This window comes from Mobula hypostoma, chromosome 5, assembly GCF_963921235.1.
Source record: "Mobula hypostoma chromosome 5, sMobHyp1.1, whole genome shotgun sequence".
In the NCBI taxonomy this organism is placed as follows: domain Eukaryota; kingdom Metazoa; phylum Chordata; class Chondrichthyes; order Myliobatiformes; family Myliobatidae; genus Mobula; species Mobula hypostoma.
Window position 1 is genome coordinate 119,992,682 of NC_086101.1, and position 18,663 is coordinate 120,011,344.

General features: G+C 46.4%; 1 protein-coding gene across 2 annotated transcripts; it reads left to right on the forward strand.

Moving 5' to 3' along the window:
• Positions 1 to 8,746: 8,746 nt before the first annotated feature.
• Positions 8,747 to 18,353, forward strand: LOC134346973 (lysophosphatidic acid receptor 6-like). Of its 2 annotated transcripts, XM_063048898.1 has the most exons (3): positions 8,747 to 8,909; positions 10,496 to 10,586; positions 13,051 to 18,353. In XM_063048898.1, the coding sequence occupies exon 3, from the start codon at positions 13,194 to 13,196 to the stop codon at positions 14,298 to 14,300; it is 1,107 nt and encodes a 368-aa protein (XP_062904968.1). In that variant the 5' UTR covers positions 8,747 to 8,909; positions 10,496 to 10,586; positions 13,051 to 13,193; the 3' UTR covers positions 14,301 to 18,353. The 2 variants fall into 2 exon arrangements, with proteins under 2 accessions (XP_062904968.1, XP_062904969.1); XM_063048899.1 differs by lacking the exon at positions 10,496 to 10,586.
• The last annotated feature ends 310 nt before the right edge of the window (positions 18,354 to 18,663 follow it).

The window sequence follows — 18,663 nt, forward strand, 5'->3', positions numbered from 1 at the left end:
AACTTAGTAGCAGCAGTACAATGCAATGCATAATAATAGAGATAAAAGTAAATAAGTAAATCAATTACAGTAAGTATATACATGTATATTAAATTTTGAACAGTCCAAAAACATAAATAATATATATATATATATATATATAAAAATGAGGTAGTGTTCATGAGTTCAATGTCCATTCAGAAATCAGATGGTAGAGGGGAAGAAGCTGTTCCTGAATTGCTGAGTGTGTGCCTTCAGGCTTCTGTACATCCTTCCTGAAGGTAACAGTGAGAAGAGGCCGTGACCTGGATGTTTGGGGTTCTTAATAATGGATGCCGTCTTTCTGAGACACTGCTCCTTGAAGAGGCCTTGGATACTATGGAGGCGAGTAACTAGCTGACTAACTTTCTGTAGCTTCTTTTGGTCCTGTGCAGTAGCACCCCGTGCCCCCCCCCCATATGAGGCAATGATGTAGCCTGTCAGAATGCTCTCCACGGTATATCTGTAGAAGTTTTTGAGTGTTTTAGGTGACAAACCAAACCTCCTTAACATCCTAATGAAATATAGGTCCAGGTACAATCTCCAGAAAGCCGTCTCATAGATAAAGTGGCAATTCCAGACTAAACCTGAATCAATGAATGATGCTCAACATTTGTGGCAGGGCTTGAATGCTATCATCCCTTATAAAGTTAAATCAAACAACATAGGTGACAACAGAGCTTTGCTTCCAGATGAGCTCAATGCCTTCTATGTTTGCTTTGACTGTCCAAACATGGAAGAACCATGACGAGCTCCCACAGTACCTGATGATCCTGTGATTTCAGTGTCTGAGGCAGCCTTCAGGAGGGTGAACCTACAAAAAGTATCCAGCCCAGACGGGGTACCTAGCCAAGTACTAAAGACTTGATCGGATTAACTGGGTGGAGAGTTCACTGAGATCTTTAACATCTTACTTCAGCAGTCTGAGGTACTCACTGGCTTCTGTCAGGCTTTGATTCTAGCAGTGCCCAAGAAGAGAGTGGTGACCTGCCTCAGTGACTATTGTCCAGTAGCACTTACAGCAGAAGTGTTAAAATGTTTTAAGAGGTTGGTAATGAAACATACCAACTCCTGCCAGAGAAGCAACTTAGACCACTCCAATTTGCCTACAGGTCCACAGCAGGTGCCATCTCAGTGGCTTTTCACTCAACCCTGGAACATCTGGACAGTGTAGATGCATAGTCAGGATGAATTTTATCCACTACAGCTCGGCATTCAATACTATCATCCAATCAAAACTAATCAATAAGCTCCAAGGCCTTGGCCTCAATACCTTGCTGTGCAATTGGATCCTCAACTTCCTCACTTGCAGACCTCAGTCAGTTCAGATTGGCATCAACATCTCCTCCACGATCTCCATTAGCACAGGTGCACCACAGGGCTGTGCGCTTAGCCCCCTGCTCTACTCATATTACACTTATGACTGTGTGGCTCAGCACAGCTCCTATGACATATACAAGTTTGCTGATGACACCACTGTCATCAAAGGTGGTGAGTCTGGTTGAATGTCACAACAACCTCTCAGCCAATGTCAGCAAAACCAGGGAGTGATAATCGGCTTCAAGAAAGAAACCAAAGGTCCATGAGCCAGTCTTCACTGGATGATCATAGGCAGAGGAGGACAGCATCTTCAAATTCCTTAAGTGTTATTATTTCAGAGGATATGTCCTGGGCCCAGCATGTAAGTGTGATTACAAAGAAAGCACAGCAGTGCCTCTACTTCCCTAGGAGTTAGTGAGATTCCACATGACATCTAAAACTTTGACCATCTTCTATAGCTGTGTAGGGGAGAGTATACTGACTGGTTTCACCACAGCCTGGTACAGAAACACTAATGCCCTTGAATAGACAATCCTCTGGTCAGTCGTCGATACGGCCCAGTCCATCACGGGTAAACCCCTCCCCACACTGAGCACATCTACATGAAACATTGTTGCAACCAAGCAGCATCCATCATCAGGGACGCCGACTACCCAGAACATTGTGGGCCATAGAACTTGTTCCTGCATTGTGCTATGTTCTATGTTCCATGTTAAATGATGTCCCAAACAGACTGATAAATCTTGCCTTCTCCCATCCAGTTCCACTGAATGCCCTTATCCCAAAACCTGCAGTGAACCTTTCCTGCACCCCTTGAGATCACCCTTCTTCTTCAGCCCATCACCGCTGCTGGGACATAGGCCACCAACAGCAGCTCGCCAGAGTCCTCGGTCCTTGGCTGAAGGCTGATCAGCCCTGTGGCCTCCGCTTTCACCACACAACTTCATACATCTTCTTGGCAAAGGTCCTTCCTCTCCTTGGGATGAAATCTTTGTAGCTTCTGTTGCCATTTCTGTGGTTCTGGGTTTTTATAGAATGGGGTTGCTAGTCCCTTGCCCAACCCTACTCTTTTCACAGCTGGGCTTGGGACCATCCATGGTGGAGCTGTTGGACCCTTACTCCACTTCATTGTAGCTGAACTGAACTGCCTCTGACATGTGTTACGTACCCCGTAACTGGGTTGCCAAACCAGCAGAAATGGATCACTCAGTTGGAGTCTGGATTACTGGAACTAAGAAAGTTTTATTAAAGAAATAAGCAACACAGTACTCTAATCAAAAGGATAATAAATACAACAGTTCAGCAATGATAAACACACATGTACACAGAACTAGGATAATAGGATCAATCAAGCTCTATTGTCGTCTAGGGGTAAATGACTAGTTTCAAAGTGACACAAAGTTCAGTTCAATTGAGTTTCAGTTCAGTTCACAGTAATCACTGCTGTGCCAGTGGACGGGGGGGACGGGGGGAGGAGGAGAGAGAGGGCGAAAGCGAATGAATATTCAAAACGGCTTCCACACAGACCTTCGATATTCCTCGCAGTCAGCTTTCGGGTGAGCCCTTTGTAATGTCTTCTGAGATCACCGACTGTGACCCCTCTGTTTCAGATACGATCGTTCCTCAGCGGTGAACCTGGCACCCAGGCAAGGGCAGACACACACCAGGTTCCCGCCGATCGTACCTCTCCACCCTGTGCGTCCCTGGCTTGGTCCCGCGACCAGCCCTCCAAAAACTCCCACCGACTTGTGGGAGGCGCACCGCTTCCAGGGTTTCGTTACCTCGTGGTGTCGTGCGTCTCCTGCCTTAGAGAACCTGTCCCTTTTTATCCCCCTGCTGGGGTATCGCCTGTCCATCACACTTCAAACAGTTCAGGGTTCAAACGGAGCCGATCTTGACTATACCCAGACCGGTGTCTCCTTCCGTTAAACTCTCTCGTCTCTTCATTAACATTTCCAAATGCTGCTCCATTGTCTTATTTATCTCTCTTTCTCCTGAAGACAGGTGGCAGATCAACTGTTGCTCCCACTGGTGCCAGCACAGGACAGTTAACATCTTAATCTACGTGTACTTTTTGTAACCCTCTTTCGTCACACATGGGTTCTGGAAATACTCAGCAGGTCAGTCAGAATCTGTAGAGAGAGAAACAGGGTTAGTATTTTAGGTCCCAGCAAGGATCCAAGGGATCTGTGTTTGATTAAAGAAATGTCTCCACTGTCATTTTGTGCCAGGTGGCTTCCAGCTTCACTTTAAGCCGCCCAGTTTGGGAGGACTCCAAACATTGACTGTTTATTCCCCTCCATAGATGCTGCCTGACACGCTGAGTTTCTGTAGTATTTTCTGTGTTGCTCGTGTTTTTGGTCAGAGACCTTTCCCCACAGCACAAAACTACAAGCTATTCAATCTCCTTCAGTAGCAAGTGGACCGACTGTGCTACTTCTGCAAAGACCATTTTTCGTGTGTGAAGAAAATTATTGATTAGTCAGTGTGTCAAAGTTTATGGGGAGAAGGCAGGAGAATGGGTTTGAGAGGGATAATAATTCAGCCATGATGGAATAGTGGAGCAGACTTGATGGACCAAATGGCCTAATTCTGCTCCTATGTCTAAAGTCTTATGGTCTAAATTCTGCCAGCTGAGTCAATCAGATACATAGAAACTGCTAAACCACTTCTCTTCAGGTTAGCAACAGTCAGGGATTAATTAGAACTAACTGTATATATTTCACCTGACCTGGAATGGGTCCAACATGCTTCCAGGAAGCATTGCTGCTGGAGGGTTTAAATCACAGTGGAATGTGACACACAGCAAATATGCATTGGTTGGATGTGCAGCCCAATACAGAAAGAAATGTAAGTCTGTGCAGGAGGTGGAACAGACATGGGCATTAACGTTTGGGAGGAGTACAAGGTTAAATTGGATGAAAAGAGCCTGACAAGTAAGCAGATGAAAGTTGAGAATTCAGGTACATGATATTGTTGGTTCGACAGTGACGTAGTTTAAGGAATGCAGGACTGACAGCTCAACATTACAAGGGAATGAACCTTCAGGAGGAACAGGGACTGCATAACAGAGGATGTACTTTACAACATTAACTGCAGGTTATCCCAGAGGAAGCAATACACACAACGCGCTGTAGGAGCTCAGCAGATCAGGCAGCATCTGTGAATGGGGATAAACAGTCAACATTTTGAATGTCAATTCCCATCCATAGATGCTGCCTGACCTGTTGAGCTCCTCCAGCGCATTGTGTGTCTTGCTCTAGACATCCAACACCTGCAGTACCTCTTGTATCTCAGAGGGAGCTCACGGAAGCAGAAATTTGCGATGAGAAAATATACTAAAGTTCTAATAGTCAACAGGAGATAGGGAATATGAGGGTAAATCTCACAGAAAAACAAAGGCAGTAGAAATTTCAACCTCCCCAATATTAACTTGGACTGCCTTAATGTGGGCATAGAGGGATGGACTTCTTAAGGTAGATAGTCTTACCAGAGGAACATAAGATGAATGAACTTTAGGAAATGTATCTGGGCAAACCCAGCCATCATCCTTGTGAAATTCTTCTGTACACTCTCCACTTCCTTTCTATAATGATGGCAATCAGAATTGCACACAATACTTTGTGTGGATTGAATAATGTTTCATATAGCAGTTGCACCACTTCCTTATTCTCCTGCTCAACAGCCCGACCATAAAGGTGAGTATGCAACTTTGCTACCTCATCCAATTGCGTAGCTACTTTCCAGTGAACGACAGACTTGGACACCAATATCCCTCTATACTTCAGAACCATTGTGTGAAACACTCTAAGCAAATTCACTTCAAGTAAAGAGTATTTCTGGACTAGGTAGAGCAGAATATCTCAGTGTTGGTTGGGAAGACAAATACAATGTTAGCATTCATTTTGAGAGGACTAGAATATAAAAGTAAGGTTGCAATGCTGGGGCTTCATAAGGCATTGGTCAGACTGCACTTGGGGTATTGTGAGCAGGTTGGGCTCCCTTATCTAAGAAAGGATGTGCTGACATTGGAGAGGGTCCAGAGCAAGGTCATGAGAATGATCCCAGAAATTAATGTCGGCATTTGATGACTCTGCGCCTGTGCTCACTGAAGTTTAAAGAAACAAGGAGGATCTCACTGAAACCTATCGATTATTGAACAGTCTAATTAGAGTGGATATGAAGAGGATGTTTCCTGCACTCAGGGATTCTAAGACCGCCTCAGAAGAGAAGGGTATTCCCTTAGAACAGAGATGAGGAGGGATTTCTTTAGCCATAGGATGGTAAATCTGTTGAATTCATTGTCACAGACAACTCTGGAGGCCAAGTTATTGCTGGGGCTGGCTGTGTCAATGAGTTCCATCTACATGGTGGGGCTGGCTGTGTCAATGAGTTCCACCTATATGGTGGGGCTGGCTGTGTCTATGAGTTCCATCTCCACGGTGGGGCTGGCTGTGTCAATGAGTTCAATCTACATGGTGGGGATGGTTGTGTAGCTGAGCTCCATGGACTTGGGGCAGTGTCATCAAAAATGAAGCTGAAATAGGCAGACATGAGGGTTTATCTTCTTTTGTACATTGGTGTTTGCCAGTCTTCCTTTATATATTTTTTCATAAAACTTCATTCTATTTCTTTTTTATTCCTCTGCAAATGCTTGCAAGATAGGACTCCCATTCTGTAAAAAGACAAGATAGGATAGAGTTTGTCAAATGTATTCAGGAATATTTCCTTAATCTGTACCAAGAGGTCCCAATGAGAGAGTGTGCAACACTTGATCTGCTATTAAGGTGAGTGACAGGAGTTTGTGTATTGGGAACACTTTGCATCTAGTGACCACAACGCTATTGGTTTCACAGTAAGTATGGAAAATGATAGGTCTGGTCCGTGGGTTGAGATTCTAAATTGGAGGAAGGACAATTTTGATGGTATCAGAAAGGATCTGGAGTCCCTAAGGCTGTCCAATGCTGACTGGCAACTCCTGCGACACTGCTGGTGCCAAACTGTATGGGTCTCTGCCGTTCCTTTGGATTCATCAGCTGTGTGGAGAGGGGGCACCTGCTACTTAGGCTACAGCTTGCTCTCCATATCCTACTGTCCTGGTTTGTGTATTACGTAGACAACTGTGACGCAACATCTACAGTATGTTTGACCCTGATCAACAACAGCCCCTTCAGTGTAATGCTGCTGCCAAACAACAAATTTCACAACATAATCTAGGTCAGTGATATTAAAACTGATTTTGAATTCTGATTCTGGAATCCGCCTCTCCTACTAGCTCTGGAAAGCAGCCAACATAATCAAGGATCCCTCCCATCTTGCACTGAGCCTCGTTGTAAGGGTACTGGAGGCAGTGCTAAGTCAGAGGGGGAGTGTGACAGAGAATCCTAGTGACAGGTTACAGGGAGGTTAGGGTCAATCCTGTAGGCTGAACGCTGGTGTTTCACTATGGTTCACCTGGGAGACAGAGCTATTCTACTTCTGCTGTTTCACAGTGATTCTTCTACCAATGGCGTGAGGCTAGATCGTTGTGTATAAAGTAGCCACTGCACTTCCTAATTGTCCTCATTAGCTGTAAGATGCTGGGAGGTAACAATACCCTGGAGGGACTAGAGAATTCCAAGTCTGGCCTAAAAGGTCTAAAATGTAGTGTGTCTGGGAGTGTCTGGGAACACTCAGCAGGGCAGGAAGCATCCATGGGGGGGGGGGGTGCGGAGAAGCAGACTTATCACTTTCAGTTGAAGACCCTATTTTAGGACAGGGTAAGAGACAAAAGAAGATGCAGGTGGTTTGCTGGGGGGAATGTCTCTGAGGAGTCAAAACCAGAGAAATGGGAGTAGGCAGTTAAATGCTTTGGCACAGACTAGATGGGCCAAAGGGCCTGTTTCTGTGCTGTACTTTTCTATGACTCTATCAGCCTTCAGCAAGATGATCTGGGCCAGGATATAAATGGGAACAGTGAGAGATTGCGAACATAGATGAAGGACGTAGAGGTGGCCAAATGCAGAGCTGGATGGCGTGCCCAGCATGACTGAGTCAGACCAAATGAAACGATTCACGAGGATGCAACTGGCACCGGAGAGTCTGAGTTATGAGGAGAGACTGGATAGGCTGACTGTTTTCCCTGCAGCAGAGGAGGCTGAGGGCCGAGAGCTGACCATATAGAGGTGTATAAAATCATTAGGCGTATCAATTAGCTGGCCCTCACATTCTTTCCCCTGTGTAGAGAGCTCTAAAACTAGAACTTCAGATTCATTTGTAATGTGCCATGTCGTATGATGTGGGTGATTTATGGTCTTTCCATGACCGTGATTGTTCTTGGCAAATTTTTCTACAGAAGTGGTTTGCCATTGCCTTCTTCTGGCCAGTGACTTTACAAGACGGGTGATCCCAGACATTATCAATACTCTTCAGAGATTGTCTGCCTGGCGTCATTGGCACATAATCAGGACTTGTGATGTGCACCCTCTGCTCCCATTGCTTCACGTGACCCTGATCAGGGTGGGGTGGGGGGGGCGGTGGTCTAAGAAGTTGCTACACCTTTCCCAAAGGTGACCTGCACTAGGGGAAGAAAGGAAAACCTCACACCTCCTTTGGTAGAGATGTATCTTCACCCCGCCACCCAAGAACATGAGAGGGAAAAGATTTAAAGAGAATCTGGGGGGGGGGGGAGACAACATATACACACAGAGGGAGGTGGGTATGTGGAATGAGTTGCCAGAAGAAACAGTAGAAGTGGGTTCAATCACAATGTTAGCAAAATGGAAAATAGTTAAAGGGCTTTGGTCCAACTACTTAATTATACAACGGGTTACAGGCAAATCATTCATTAAATTGTCAACCTGCGAGTGTTTCTGCATTAAAGGAACATAAGCATACAGCAGTACAAACCCTTTGGCCCACAATGTTGTGCCAACCCTTTAACCATAAGGAAAATGGTTAGAGGGATTCGGTCCAAATGCAGGGATACAGGATCGATGAGTTCTGCTGGAGGGCCTGTTTCCTTGCTGGGTAAGTTACCTTAAGTTGTAGAAATGTAGAAGTTGTCAATTTTTATTGCCTTAAAAGCTCTTTCTTTGCCATCGAAGGTATGTGAGGCTGAGGGAACATCAATACAAAGCCTGCTTCACTGAAACTCATCAACCTAGCCATAAGAAACGGTGAATATGAGAACTGCTTATCGGTGCAGTCAGCAAAGTGAGCAGTGAATCATATCTCACATGTTTATTGCGTCAGGTTTATTTGGCTATGTGGCAATCTCTTCCTCAGTGCAATCATGCAGATTCATTATACTTAGACAGCTGTCTGTCAAATCACACTTCCAGTTAGAGAGGACGAGGAAGTTTCAAGGGAGGCTGAGGGAATTTACCCAGTTGGGAAATTTACTGAACAGGAAGTATAATATCAGTAACCTCTGTTCATTGAACAGACCATAACCCAGATGAAACCATAACCCAGATGAAGCCAGAACACAGCAAAGACAGGAGTCATTCTAAACAGATGGAAAGAATTGGCAGACAGACCGGTTTCAGAGATTCCACAGCTTCAGTATTTCAGTGACCACTGGACTCTTGGTGAGTGTTTCTCAGATTCAGATTCATTTTGTTTTTGGCAGATCCTACAGAGTGAAATGAAATGTCATATCCACAGAGAACTACAGTTCAGTAGCAGACCCTTTGGCCCATCTAGTCTGTGCCATACTGTTATACTACATAGTCCCATCGACCTGCATGGTGAATGCATTGACCGTGTATTGTACTCACAATGAAGTGATCGCTATGGTTACAACAGCAGCCACACTTCAGGAGTATTGTGCTGGCTGTACGGCACTTTGCGACATCCTGAAATGGTGACCAGTGCCAGGGAAATGCCTTTATTTCCATCAGCGAGCGCTGACATCTGCAGCATCAAGGAGACCTTCGAAAGGCAGCATCCATCATTAAGGACCCCCATCAACCATGATGTGCTCTCTTCCTATCATTACCATTACAGAGGAGGTAGAGCAGCCTGAAGAAACACAGAGCATTTCAGGAACGGCTTCTCCTCCTCCGAATGGACAGAGTGACAGAGTGGAGATCCCTCTCTGTCAAAGGAGACGTAAGGAGCTCCTTCCCTCCGCTAGCCTTCTGGGCAAGGTGTAGCACCTACTTAACCTCCCCCAACCCCACCCCGACCCCGCCAAAATTCAGGGTCACGTGAAGCCATGGGAGCAGCCGGTGCACATCACAAGTCCTGGTTATGCAACCACTGACGCCAGCAGATAATCTCTGAACAGTACCGATAATGGCTGTCTTGTGAAGACACTGCCCAGAAGAATACCTTTATATTCGTATTTTTATTTATTATATATATAATGCAATAAATATAAATTTGTTATAAATTTTGTGACCCCAGCATCAGGTTTAATATCACTGACATGTCGTAAAATTAGTTGTTTTGGGGCAGCATTACGTTACAATACATAAAAATCTATAGATTACAATAAATATTTTTATGTATTGCACTGTAATGCTGCTGCAAAACAACAGATTTTATGACACGTCAGTGATATTAAACCTGATGCTGGGGTCACAAAAGACTGCAGATGATGGAATCCGGAGTGAAACACACACCACTCAGTGGACCAGGCAGCATCTGCACAGGCAAAAGCATGGTTGACGTTTTGAATCGACTGTCTCCCTAACTGTTACATGCCTGCGCAAGAGGAATGACGAGAGCACGGGGGTCAAACCAGGATAGGGTTAACGCAGTGAACAGTAAGGCCCAGGGGAGTGTTGTGGCACAGATGGAGCTCGGGGTGCGAGGGCGTGAATCGCTGACAGCAGTGTCACAGCTAGTCAGGGTGGGGAAGAAGAAATCTGGCACATTGGCCTTCATCAGTCAGGGCACTGAGTATGGGATTTAGGAAGTTATGCTAACTGGTGAGACTGCACTTAGACAATGGTGCACAGTTCTGACCATCCTGTCACAGGCCAGATGTTAGTAAAGCTGAAACAATGCAGAACAGATTTACCAGATTGCTGCCTGGATTTAGGGGCCTGAGTTACAAGGAGAGGTTGCGTAGACTAGGACACTTTTCCCTAGGATGTAGGAAATTGAGAGGGTGACCTGACAGATCATGAGGGGCATAGAAGGAGTGAAAGCACTTGTTTTTTTTCAGGAAGGAGGCGTTGAAAACAAGAGGGGCGTGAGTTTAAGATCAGAGGCGAGAAGTTTGAAAGAGTCATCAGGGGCAGCTTCTTCACACAAAGGTTGGTGTATATTTTGAATAAGCTGCCAGAAATAGTGGCAGAAGCGGCACATTAACAAACATCTAGATCACGGGTTCCCAGCCTTTTTTATGCCATGGAGCCTTACAATTGACCATTAATCTGCCTGCATTTTGCCCACAGTTCTCTACACCTTTCCAGATCAGGGGTTCCCAGTCCGTCTGGGGACGCCATGCTGGGAACCCCTGATCTAATTGTACATGGATAGGAAAGGTGTAGAGAACTATGGGCCAATTCCAGGCAGATGAGATCAACTCAGGGCTGAAGAGCCTGTGTCCATGCCCCATGTCAAGTAGACAGGGTGGCGAAGAAGGTACTTGCCTTCATTACTCAGGAAGTTTTTGATGACATGTTACAGCTGACCGCACCTTGTAGAGTTCTGGTCACCCAGCTATGGGAAGAAGTCATTAAACTGGAAGGGTGCAGAAAAATACAGACGCAATGATATTATGGGGCAGTGTGGTAATGTAGTGGTTAGCACAACGCTTTACAGTGCAGGCAATGAGTTGAACTCCTGTCGCTGCCTGTAAGGAGTGTGTACGTTCTCCCCGTTTCCTCCCATAGTCCAAAGGCGTACCGTTTCGTAGGTTAATGAGTCATTGTAAACTGTCCCATGATCAGTCTAGGGTTTCTGGGCAGTGGGGTCTGAAGGGCCGGACAGGCCAATTCCGTGATGTATCCCAATAAATAAATTACCAGGTTATGAAGTGAATCTGGTTAGCTAAGACTATTTTCCCTGGACTGAAGGAGGCTCAGGGGTAACCTTATTGATATTTATAAAATCTTAAGGAACAGAGTTAAGGGAAATAGCCACAGATTCCACCCCACCCCCTCCCTGGGCAGTGGAGCTTAAAACTAGGGGGGCATTAGCTTTCAAAGTGAGAGGTAATTTTTTTTCACACAGGATAGTAAATATACAAAACAAGCTGTTAAAGGAAGTGGTACAATTAAGACATTGAAAAGATACTTGGACATGGACATAAATAGGAAAGATTTAGAGCAGGGTCCCCAACCTGAGGTTCACAGACTGCTTACTGAATGGTATTGGTCCAGGCGCATGGCGTAAAAAATGTTGGGGACCCCTGGTCTAGAGGAACGTGACACATGGGAATAGCTTGCTTATGCAACTTGGTCAGCATGGATGAGATGGGCTGAAGGGCTGCTTTCTTGCTGTCAAGCACTGTGACTGTAACCCCACACAATGCTGGTGTTCAGGAAACAGTGAACATTCCCAATCACTCTCACACCTTGTTGTATAGTTGACAAAGCTGGGAATAATTGCTACTTCCTTAACAATAATAGGACTTTGACCCCATAATTTATTTATCTGATAACCTTCACTTATCTTAAAGTCTTGAAATATGAATGTACCAGAGAGGATTGTTGCAGTGTAAACAATGTAAAGCACTACACAGAGCTTTAAGGAAGGGGAGCGAGGTAGAGGAGGGGGAACAATTGGAGGGGAGGGCGGAGTTTATGGAGGGCACAGCAGAATGATGTCAAGTGGGGATCCAGAGGGGGTTGGTGCTGTAGGTCTTGTGGGATCGTGGAATCCACAGGACTCTCCCACCCTGTGCTCGAGCTATGGCATCCACCTGCCTAGTCCCATAATCCTGTGAGCATTCAGCACAGGAAATGGCCAACTGGCCTTCGAGAGTCCTCTACCATCCAACCAGATGACTTCTGGTCCCTGTGCAAACATCTGAGAATCTGCGATATGAAAGTGACTACCTGTGCATAAGACTTTGGATCATTTAGGGAAGCAACACAAAGTCCGGATGCTGGAGGGTTGGAGGTGATCTGATAACGGTGTGAGTGTCCCCTGCCTATCCCATTAGCGGGGTATGTCAGCAATGCATGACAGTTCCGGCGGATGCTGACGGAGTTAGAACTAGTGTAAAGGATCGCGCTCTGGACGTGCAGTAAGGAGTCAACAGCTCCTCAGTACTCAGGAAGAGTTTCCCTCGCCATCAAGTTGAGAGGGACCATCTCCAGGGCTGCCACAACTCTTGTTCTATGCTCCAGAGTAATGACAGCACTTCTTCCCTGCAGATCGACTTCCCTGTATCACAGAACGTCATCTCGAGTTCATTGTCAGATGCACAAGTACATGTTCCAGAGCTGGGAAGAAAATCTTATTTGCAGTAGCATTACAGGGACATGCCATCCATTCACAAGAAAAAAAAATCAATTAACCATAAATTCTACACAAAATTTACACAATTTGAAGAAACACCTGGTTTGGTGAGTGGGCCCAGGGCAGGACCACTGCCAGTGGTCTGCCACCATCTCTCCTTGCAGAACATCACCCTGTGTCCCAGCACCAGCTCCCATTTCCTGGAAGATGTCTGTGGGCACATGCAGGGATGGGGGTCCAGGATCTTACTGAGAGGAGCAACAAGGTTCACGGGTGAATTAATGACAGCTCCTTTATTCTTATCTGCAGGTCCCCAGACAAGGAAGGTAGCCTTTCAAGGGAACTTCAATTGGGGAAGTCCTCCTCGGAACTGAAGCAAACGAGAGCCAGATAAGGACCATTCATTGAGTGCGGGGTATTAACGCTGGTGAACAGTGTACGACTCTGTGCAGATGGCTAACACGAGTGTGGGATCTGACCCCGCGGCTACAGAGAGGTTCGGGGTCGAGGGAACGCCGTCCTCTCCTTGGTCTCTCATGGGCCTTAGCACCACGGACAGCTGGAACCTCTCGGTCACCGCCAACACCACGCAAGACTGCGCAGAGAGCGCCGACTTCCAGTACATCATGTTCTCCGTGGTTTACAGCGTGGTCTTCGTGCTGGGCACCGCCACCAACTCCGCCGCCCTTTGGTTCTTCCTGCGGGCCAAAGAGAAACTCTCGCCCTCAGACGTGTTCATGGTGAACCTGGCCGTCATCGATTTGATCTTCGCACTGACCCTGCCCTTCAAGGTGGTCTACCACGCCCTGGGCAATGACTGGATCTTTGGTGAATGGGGCTGCAAGATCACGGGCTCGCTTTTCTTCGCCAACATGTACGGCAGCACCCTCTTCCTCACCTGCATCTGCGTGGACCGCTACATCGCCGTGGTTCACCCGCTGCGCTCCTTGCAGCTCCGTCAGCCCCGCTACCGGCTGCTCGTCTGCGCTCTCATCTGGCTGCTGCTGGTCGCCTGTATCCTCTACCTCATGCTCAAGGGGCCGCTCACCAGCAAGTTCCCGAACGGCCGGACGGCCTGCCTGGAGAACTTCTCCTCCAGCTCCTGGAGCGGCCGCATCTCTGGCATCAGCTTCGTGGCGGCCGGCCTCGGCTTCCTCCTGCCCCTGCTGGTGATCGCCGTGTGCTATCCGCTGATCGCTTGCCGGCTGCTAGAGCCGGCCGCCGGCCGCTCTGTGCACACGGTTAAGAAGAGGGCCCTTCGCACGGTGTTGCTGGTTCTCGCCGTCTTCCTGATCTGCTTCGTGCCCTATCATGTGATCCAGGTGCTGCACACCCTCCGCCGCCTGGGGCTGTGGTCTAGCTGCCAGTTTATCCGCTTCACGTACGCGGCGCGTCGGGTCACCATGGCCCTGACCAGCATCAACAGCTGCCTGGACCCACTCATCTACTCCCTCAGCCGCCACTCCTTCACCTGCGTCCCGCCGTGCTGCCGGCAGCGCTGGAAACTCACCATCAGCCGTCGGAGCAATGATACGACCAAGAGCTGGCTCCGTCACTGAATGCACGGGGTGATCCCAGTCTGGGCCGTGTCTTCACAGTGGGAGCCCAGACCGGGCCGTGTCTGCACAGGGTGATCCCAGACCGGTCCGTCATTGGATAATGGGACAGACAGGCCCGTGTAGGCACAGCCTAATCCCAGACTGGGAAGTGTCTGCACAGGGTGATCCCAGATTAGGCTGTGTGTATGGACTCTGTGGCCCAGACTTGTGATTCCCTTGTCCATTTCTAAGGTCGTTCTATGACGGGGGAGGGAGGGGGTGACCCGTGGTGAGTAGAGAGACTTTGGTTTGTAACAAAATCACACACAGCACACATAGAGAAACACAACACACACACACACACACACACACACACACACACACACAATCACACATGGTTTCCCTCACACAGTCATGCCACACAAGTTCTTCAGGCGTGGACGCGCGCACACACAGACTCACAGTCACCTGCACACACACACAATGTCTCACTGTCATGCACAGTTATAGACATAGACACTCTCTCAAACATATTGGCAGACACAGAGACAGACACAGACACAGACATAATCCTGCAGTCTCTCACACAATTTTCTCTCACACATACAATCACCCCTACAGTTGCACATACCGTCACAGGTGCACAGTCACGCACTGCCTCACACTGTCTCTCCCACACACAGTCACACCTACAGTCATCCTCTCTGTCATGCAGTCTCACAGTCACAAACACACACCATCACAGACTCATGGTGACACACACCATCCCAGTTTCACAATCAGTGACACACACCATCCCAGTCTCACAGCCACACACACACACACACACACAGACACACATACACACACACACACACCACCACCACCACAGATTCATAGTGACACAGACCATCCCAGTCTCACAGTCACATACACACCATCAAAGACTCAATGAGACATGAAGTTACATAATGCCTCTCATACAGTCACATACACAATCTGTCTCTCACACATGCCATGATACAGAAACATTCCTACAGTCACAAACAGTCTTCCACACAGACTGTCTCTCTGCCCTTTTCACACATTCCACACGTGATCTGGGCCTCTGCTGTTGTAGGGCAGTGGTGGGTCGGGAGCTGTTGTGCTTTGAATGTGCATAAACTTTCAGTTCACACAGTGTCAATAAACTCTGTGAAAAACACACACATGCTGCAATTAATTGTAACTCCTTGACCCACGGCTTTGATCTAAAGGGAGCCCTTTCTGGTTGGTAGTCGGATGTGGTCAATGGTGTCCCGCAGGCGTCCGGTTTCTTTTCATGTGATATGTCAATGGTTTGGATGACAGAATTGATGGCTTTGTTGATGACACAAAGATAGGTGGAGGGGCAGCTAGTGTTGAGGAAGCAGGGAGTCTGCAGAAGGACTCAGACAGATGAGGAGAATGAGCAATCAAGTATCAGGCAGGATACAGTGTCGGGAAGTGCTCATGCACTTTGGTAGAAGGAATAAAGGTGTAGACTATTTTCTAAATAGGGGACAAATTCAGAAATCAGAGGGGCAAAGGGACTTGGGAATTCAAATGCAGGATTCCCTGAAGGTTAACTTGCAGGCTGAGTCAGTGATAAGGAAGCCAAATGCAATGTTAGCATTCATTTTGAGAGGACTAGAATATAAGTGATTTGGGGTGGCATGGTAGCTTAGTGGTTAGCACAACGCTTTACGGGCCCAGGTTCAATTCCCGCCACTGCCTATAAGGATTTTGTATGTCCTCCCTGTGGGTTTCCTCCAAGTGCTCCGGTTTCCTCCTACAGTCTAAATACGTACTGTTTGGTAGGTTAATTGGTCATTGTAAATTGTCCCGTGATTAGGCTGGGTTAAATCAGGGGTTGCTGGGCAGCAAGGCTCAAAGGGCCAGAAGGGACTATTCCGCACTGTATCTCAATCAATCAATCAAAAAATAAATACATAAACACAAGGATGTAATACTGAGAATTTATAAGGCCCAAGTGAGGCCTCATCTGGAGTATTGTGAGCAGTTTTGGATCCCTTATTTAAGAAAGGATATTTTAGCGTTGCAGGGAGTCCAGGGGAAATTCACGAAAATGATTACAGGAATGAAAGGGTTAAAGTAAAAGGAGCATTTTGTGGCTCTGGTCTGTACTTGTTGGAGTTTAAAAGAATAAGGGGGGAAGCTCATTGAAACCTATTGAATACTGAAAGGCCTAGAAAGAGTGGACATGGAGAGGATGTTTCCTATAGTGGGTGAATCTAGGACCAGAGGCACAGCCTCAGAGTAGAAAGACATCCCTTTAGAACAGAGATGAAGAGGAATTTCTTCAGCTGGATGGTGGTGTTTCCGAGGAATTCTTTGCCCCAGATGGCTGTGGAGGCCAAGTCATTGTGTACATTTAAAACAAAGGTTGATGGGTTCTTGATTAGTCGGGGTGTTAAAGGTTTTGTGAAGAAGGCAGGAGAATGGGGTTGAGAGGGAAAATAAATCAGCCATGATTGAAATGCTGCCTGACCAGCTGAGTTCCTCCAGAATTTTGTGTGTATTGCAGCAGTTTGAAATTGTTATATGTTTCAAGCTTCGGCAGAGGGGCTATTGAGCAATCGGTGATCTGTAATTCACAAACGCAGCTGCAGAATCATGTGTCCATCAGAGACCGAGGAACCGCTTACTCCATCAGCACTCACTGCGCACGTGCCTTCCCACCAGATGTCACAACTCCAGCCTCCTAGCATGAAGATTTGCTCATTGTAACTCAGCAAGAGGAAATCTAATGATAAGATACAGTAACCACTGCAGAAATACAAACCAGCAATGGCAAAGCTCACAATTTCTACCAAAGGTTCTCTGAGACTGGATCATTCTTGCACACCCTGTTACATTGAGTACAAAGAGTGTGAGTGTGCATAATTGTGCGCATGTGAGTGTCTGTGCATGCAAGTGTGTGTATGTGGAATGTGTGTTAGTGAGTGGGTGTTTGTGTGTGAATCTGGGTCTCTGTGAGTGTGTGTGTTTGCTGAGAGTGGGTCCTTATGTATGAGTGCGTGTTTGAGTGTGAGGCTGGATCTCTATATGAGAGTGTGTGTGTGTGCGTGAGTGTGTTTGAACTAATAATGGCCATTCAGACTGGGTGAATGTTAATGAGATGAGCTTGCACACACACACACTCACTCACTCACACACACTTTCACTCACACCCACTCTCACTCATGCTCACACACCCACTCACACTCACTCACACTCATTGCCAGACGCAGCCACACCCAGGACATCTCCCCAGGCTGTGGATCAGAAAGAAAAGCACTCACTACCACATTCCCAAACTCACATGGGCAGACACACAGGCCAACTCACGTTTGTGTGCAGCATTCCCACCTGCACTCTCTTTCACACACCAATACACACTCACTCATAGACACACACAGACAGCTGTTCACACACTCTCACTGACAGTCACATACTCACACACATTTAGATTTACACATGCGTGCATACAACACATATATTATGTGCTTATTCACACTCACACATATTTACACACAGGCCACACACGCAAACACATATGCATAGGCATACACAAAGAGACACATGCGAACATACAGAGATACGCACACTTCACTTTATATCTAGACACTTGCAGACTTCAAAGTACATTTATCATCAAAGTATGTTTACAGTATTCAACCTTAACAGTCGTCTGCTCGCAGGCAGCCACAACAAAATATAACCTACTTAAAGAAAAAACCCACTCAACAAAGACCGTCAAACACCGAATGTGTGGGAAAAAGAACAAAACATGCAAATGATAAAAAAGATAAGCAAATAACACAGAACATGAACCGCAGAGTCCAAAAATGAGTAAAGGAGTCAGTTCTGCACGGTGCTAATGGTTGCAGGCCACTGTTGTGTATTAGATAATTCAGTGGTATTTGGGTAATATTGTAAATATATCATTTGATTAAGCATTCTGGTTTGTTTAAATATTTCAATATAGGTTGTATGCAAAAATAAGTGAATTGCACATGTCAAGATGCTACCACATGATACGTGCGCACTCATTTAAAATAAAACTGAGTTAGACTCGCAGTTTGGACTCCTGTCTTTTTCTTTTAATTACTTTAATGTGTTGGAGTTACAAAACATACCAGTGGTGATGAGATATTTTTGAAATGAACCTCAGACAACAAACTACCTGTTGAAGCACAGCAAGACATTCAAGTTTATAAAAGCACAGTGAAGTGGTTATATTTTTTAAAAAGGCACAGCAAAACAGTTGAGTTTTTTTTTAAAAAGAAGCACAATGCATGTTCTTTGGAAGGGAAGATAAGATCAAGTTTTTTTTTAAAAAGCAGAAAATGGAAAAATTCATGGGTTCATGAGGAGTACTAGG

Coding starts and splice junctions, on each gene's coding strand:
- LOC134346973 (XM_063048898.1), top strand. CDS start 13,194: ATGGCTAACACGAGTGTGGGATCTGACCCCGCGGCTACAGAGAGGTTC.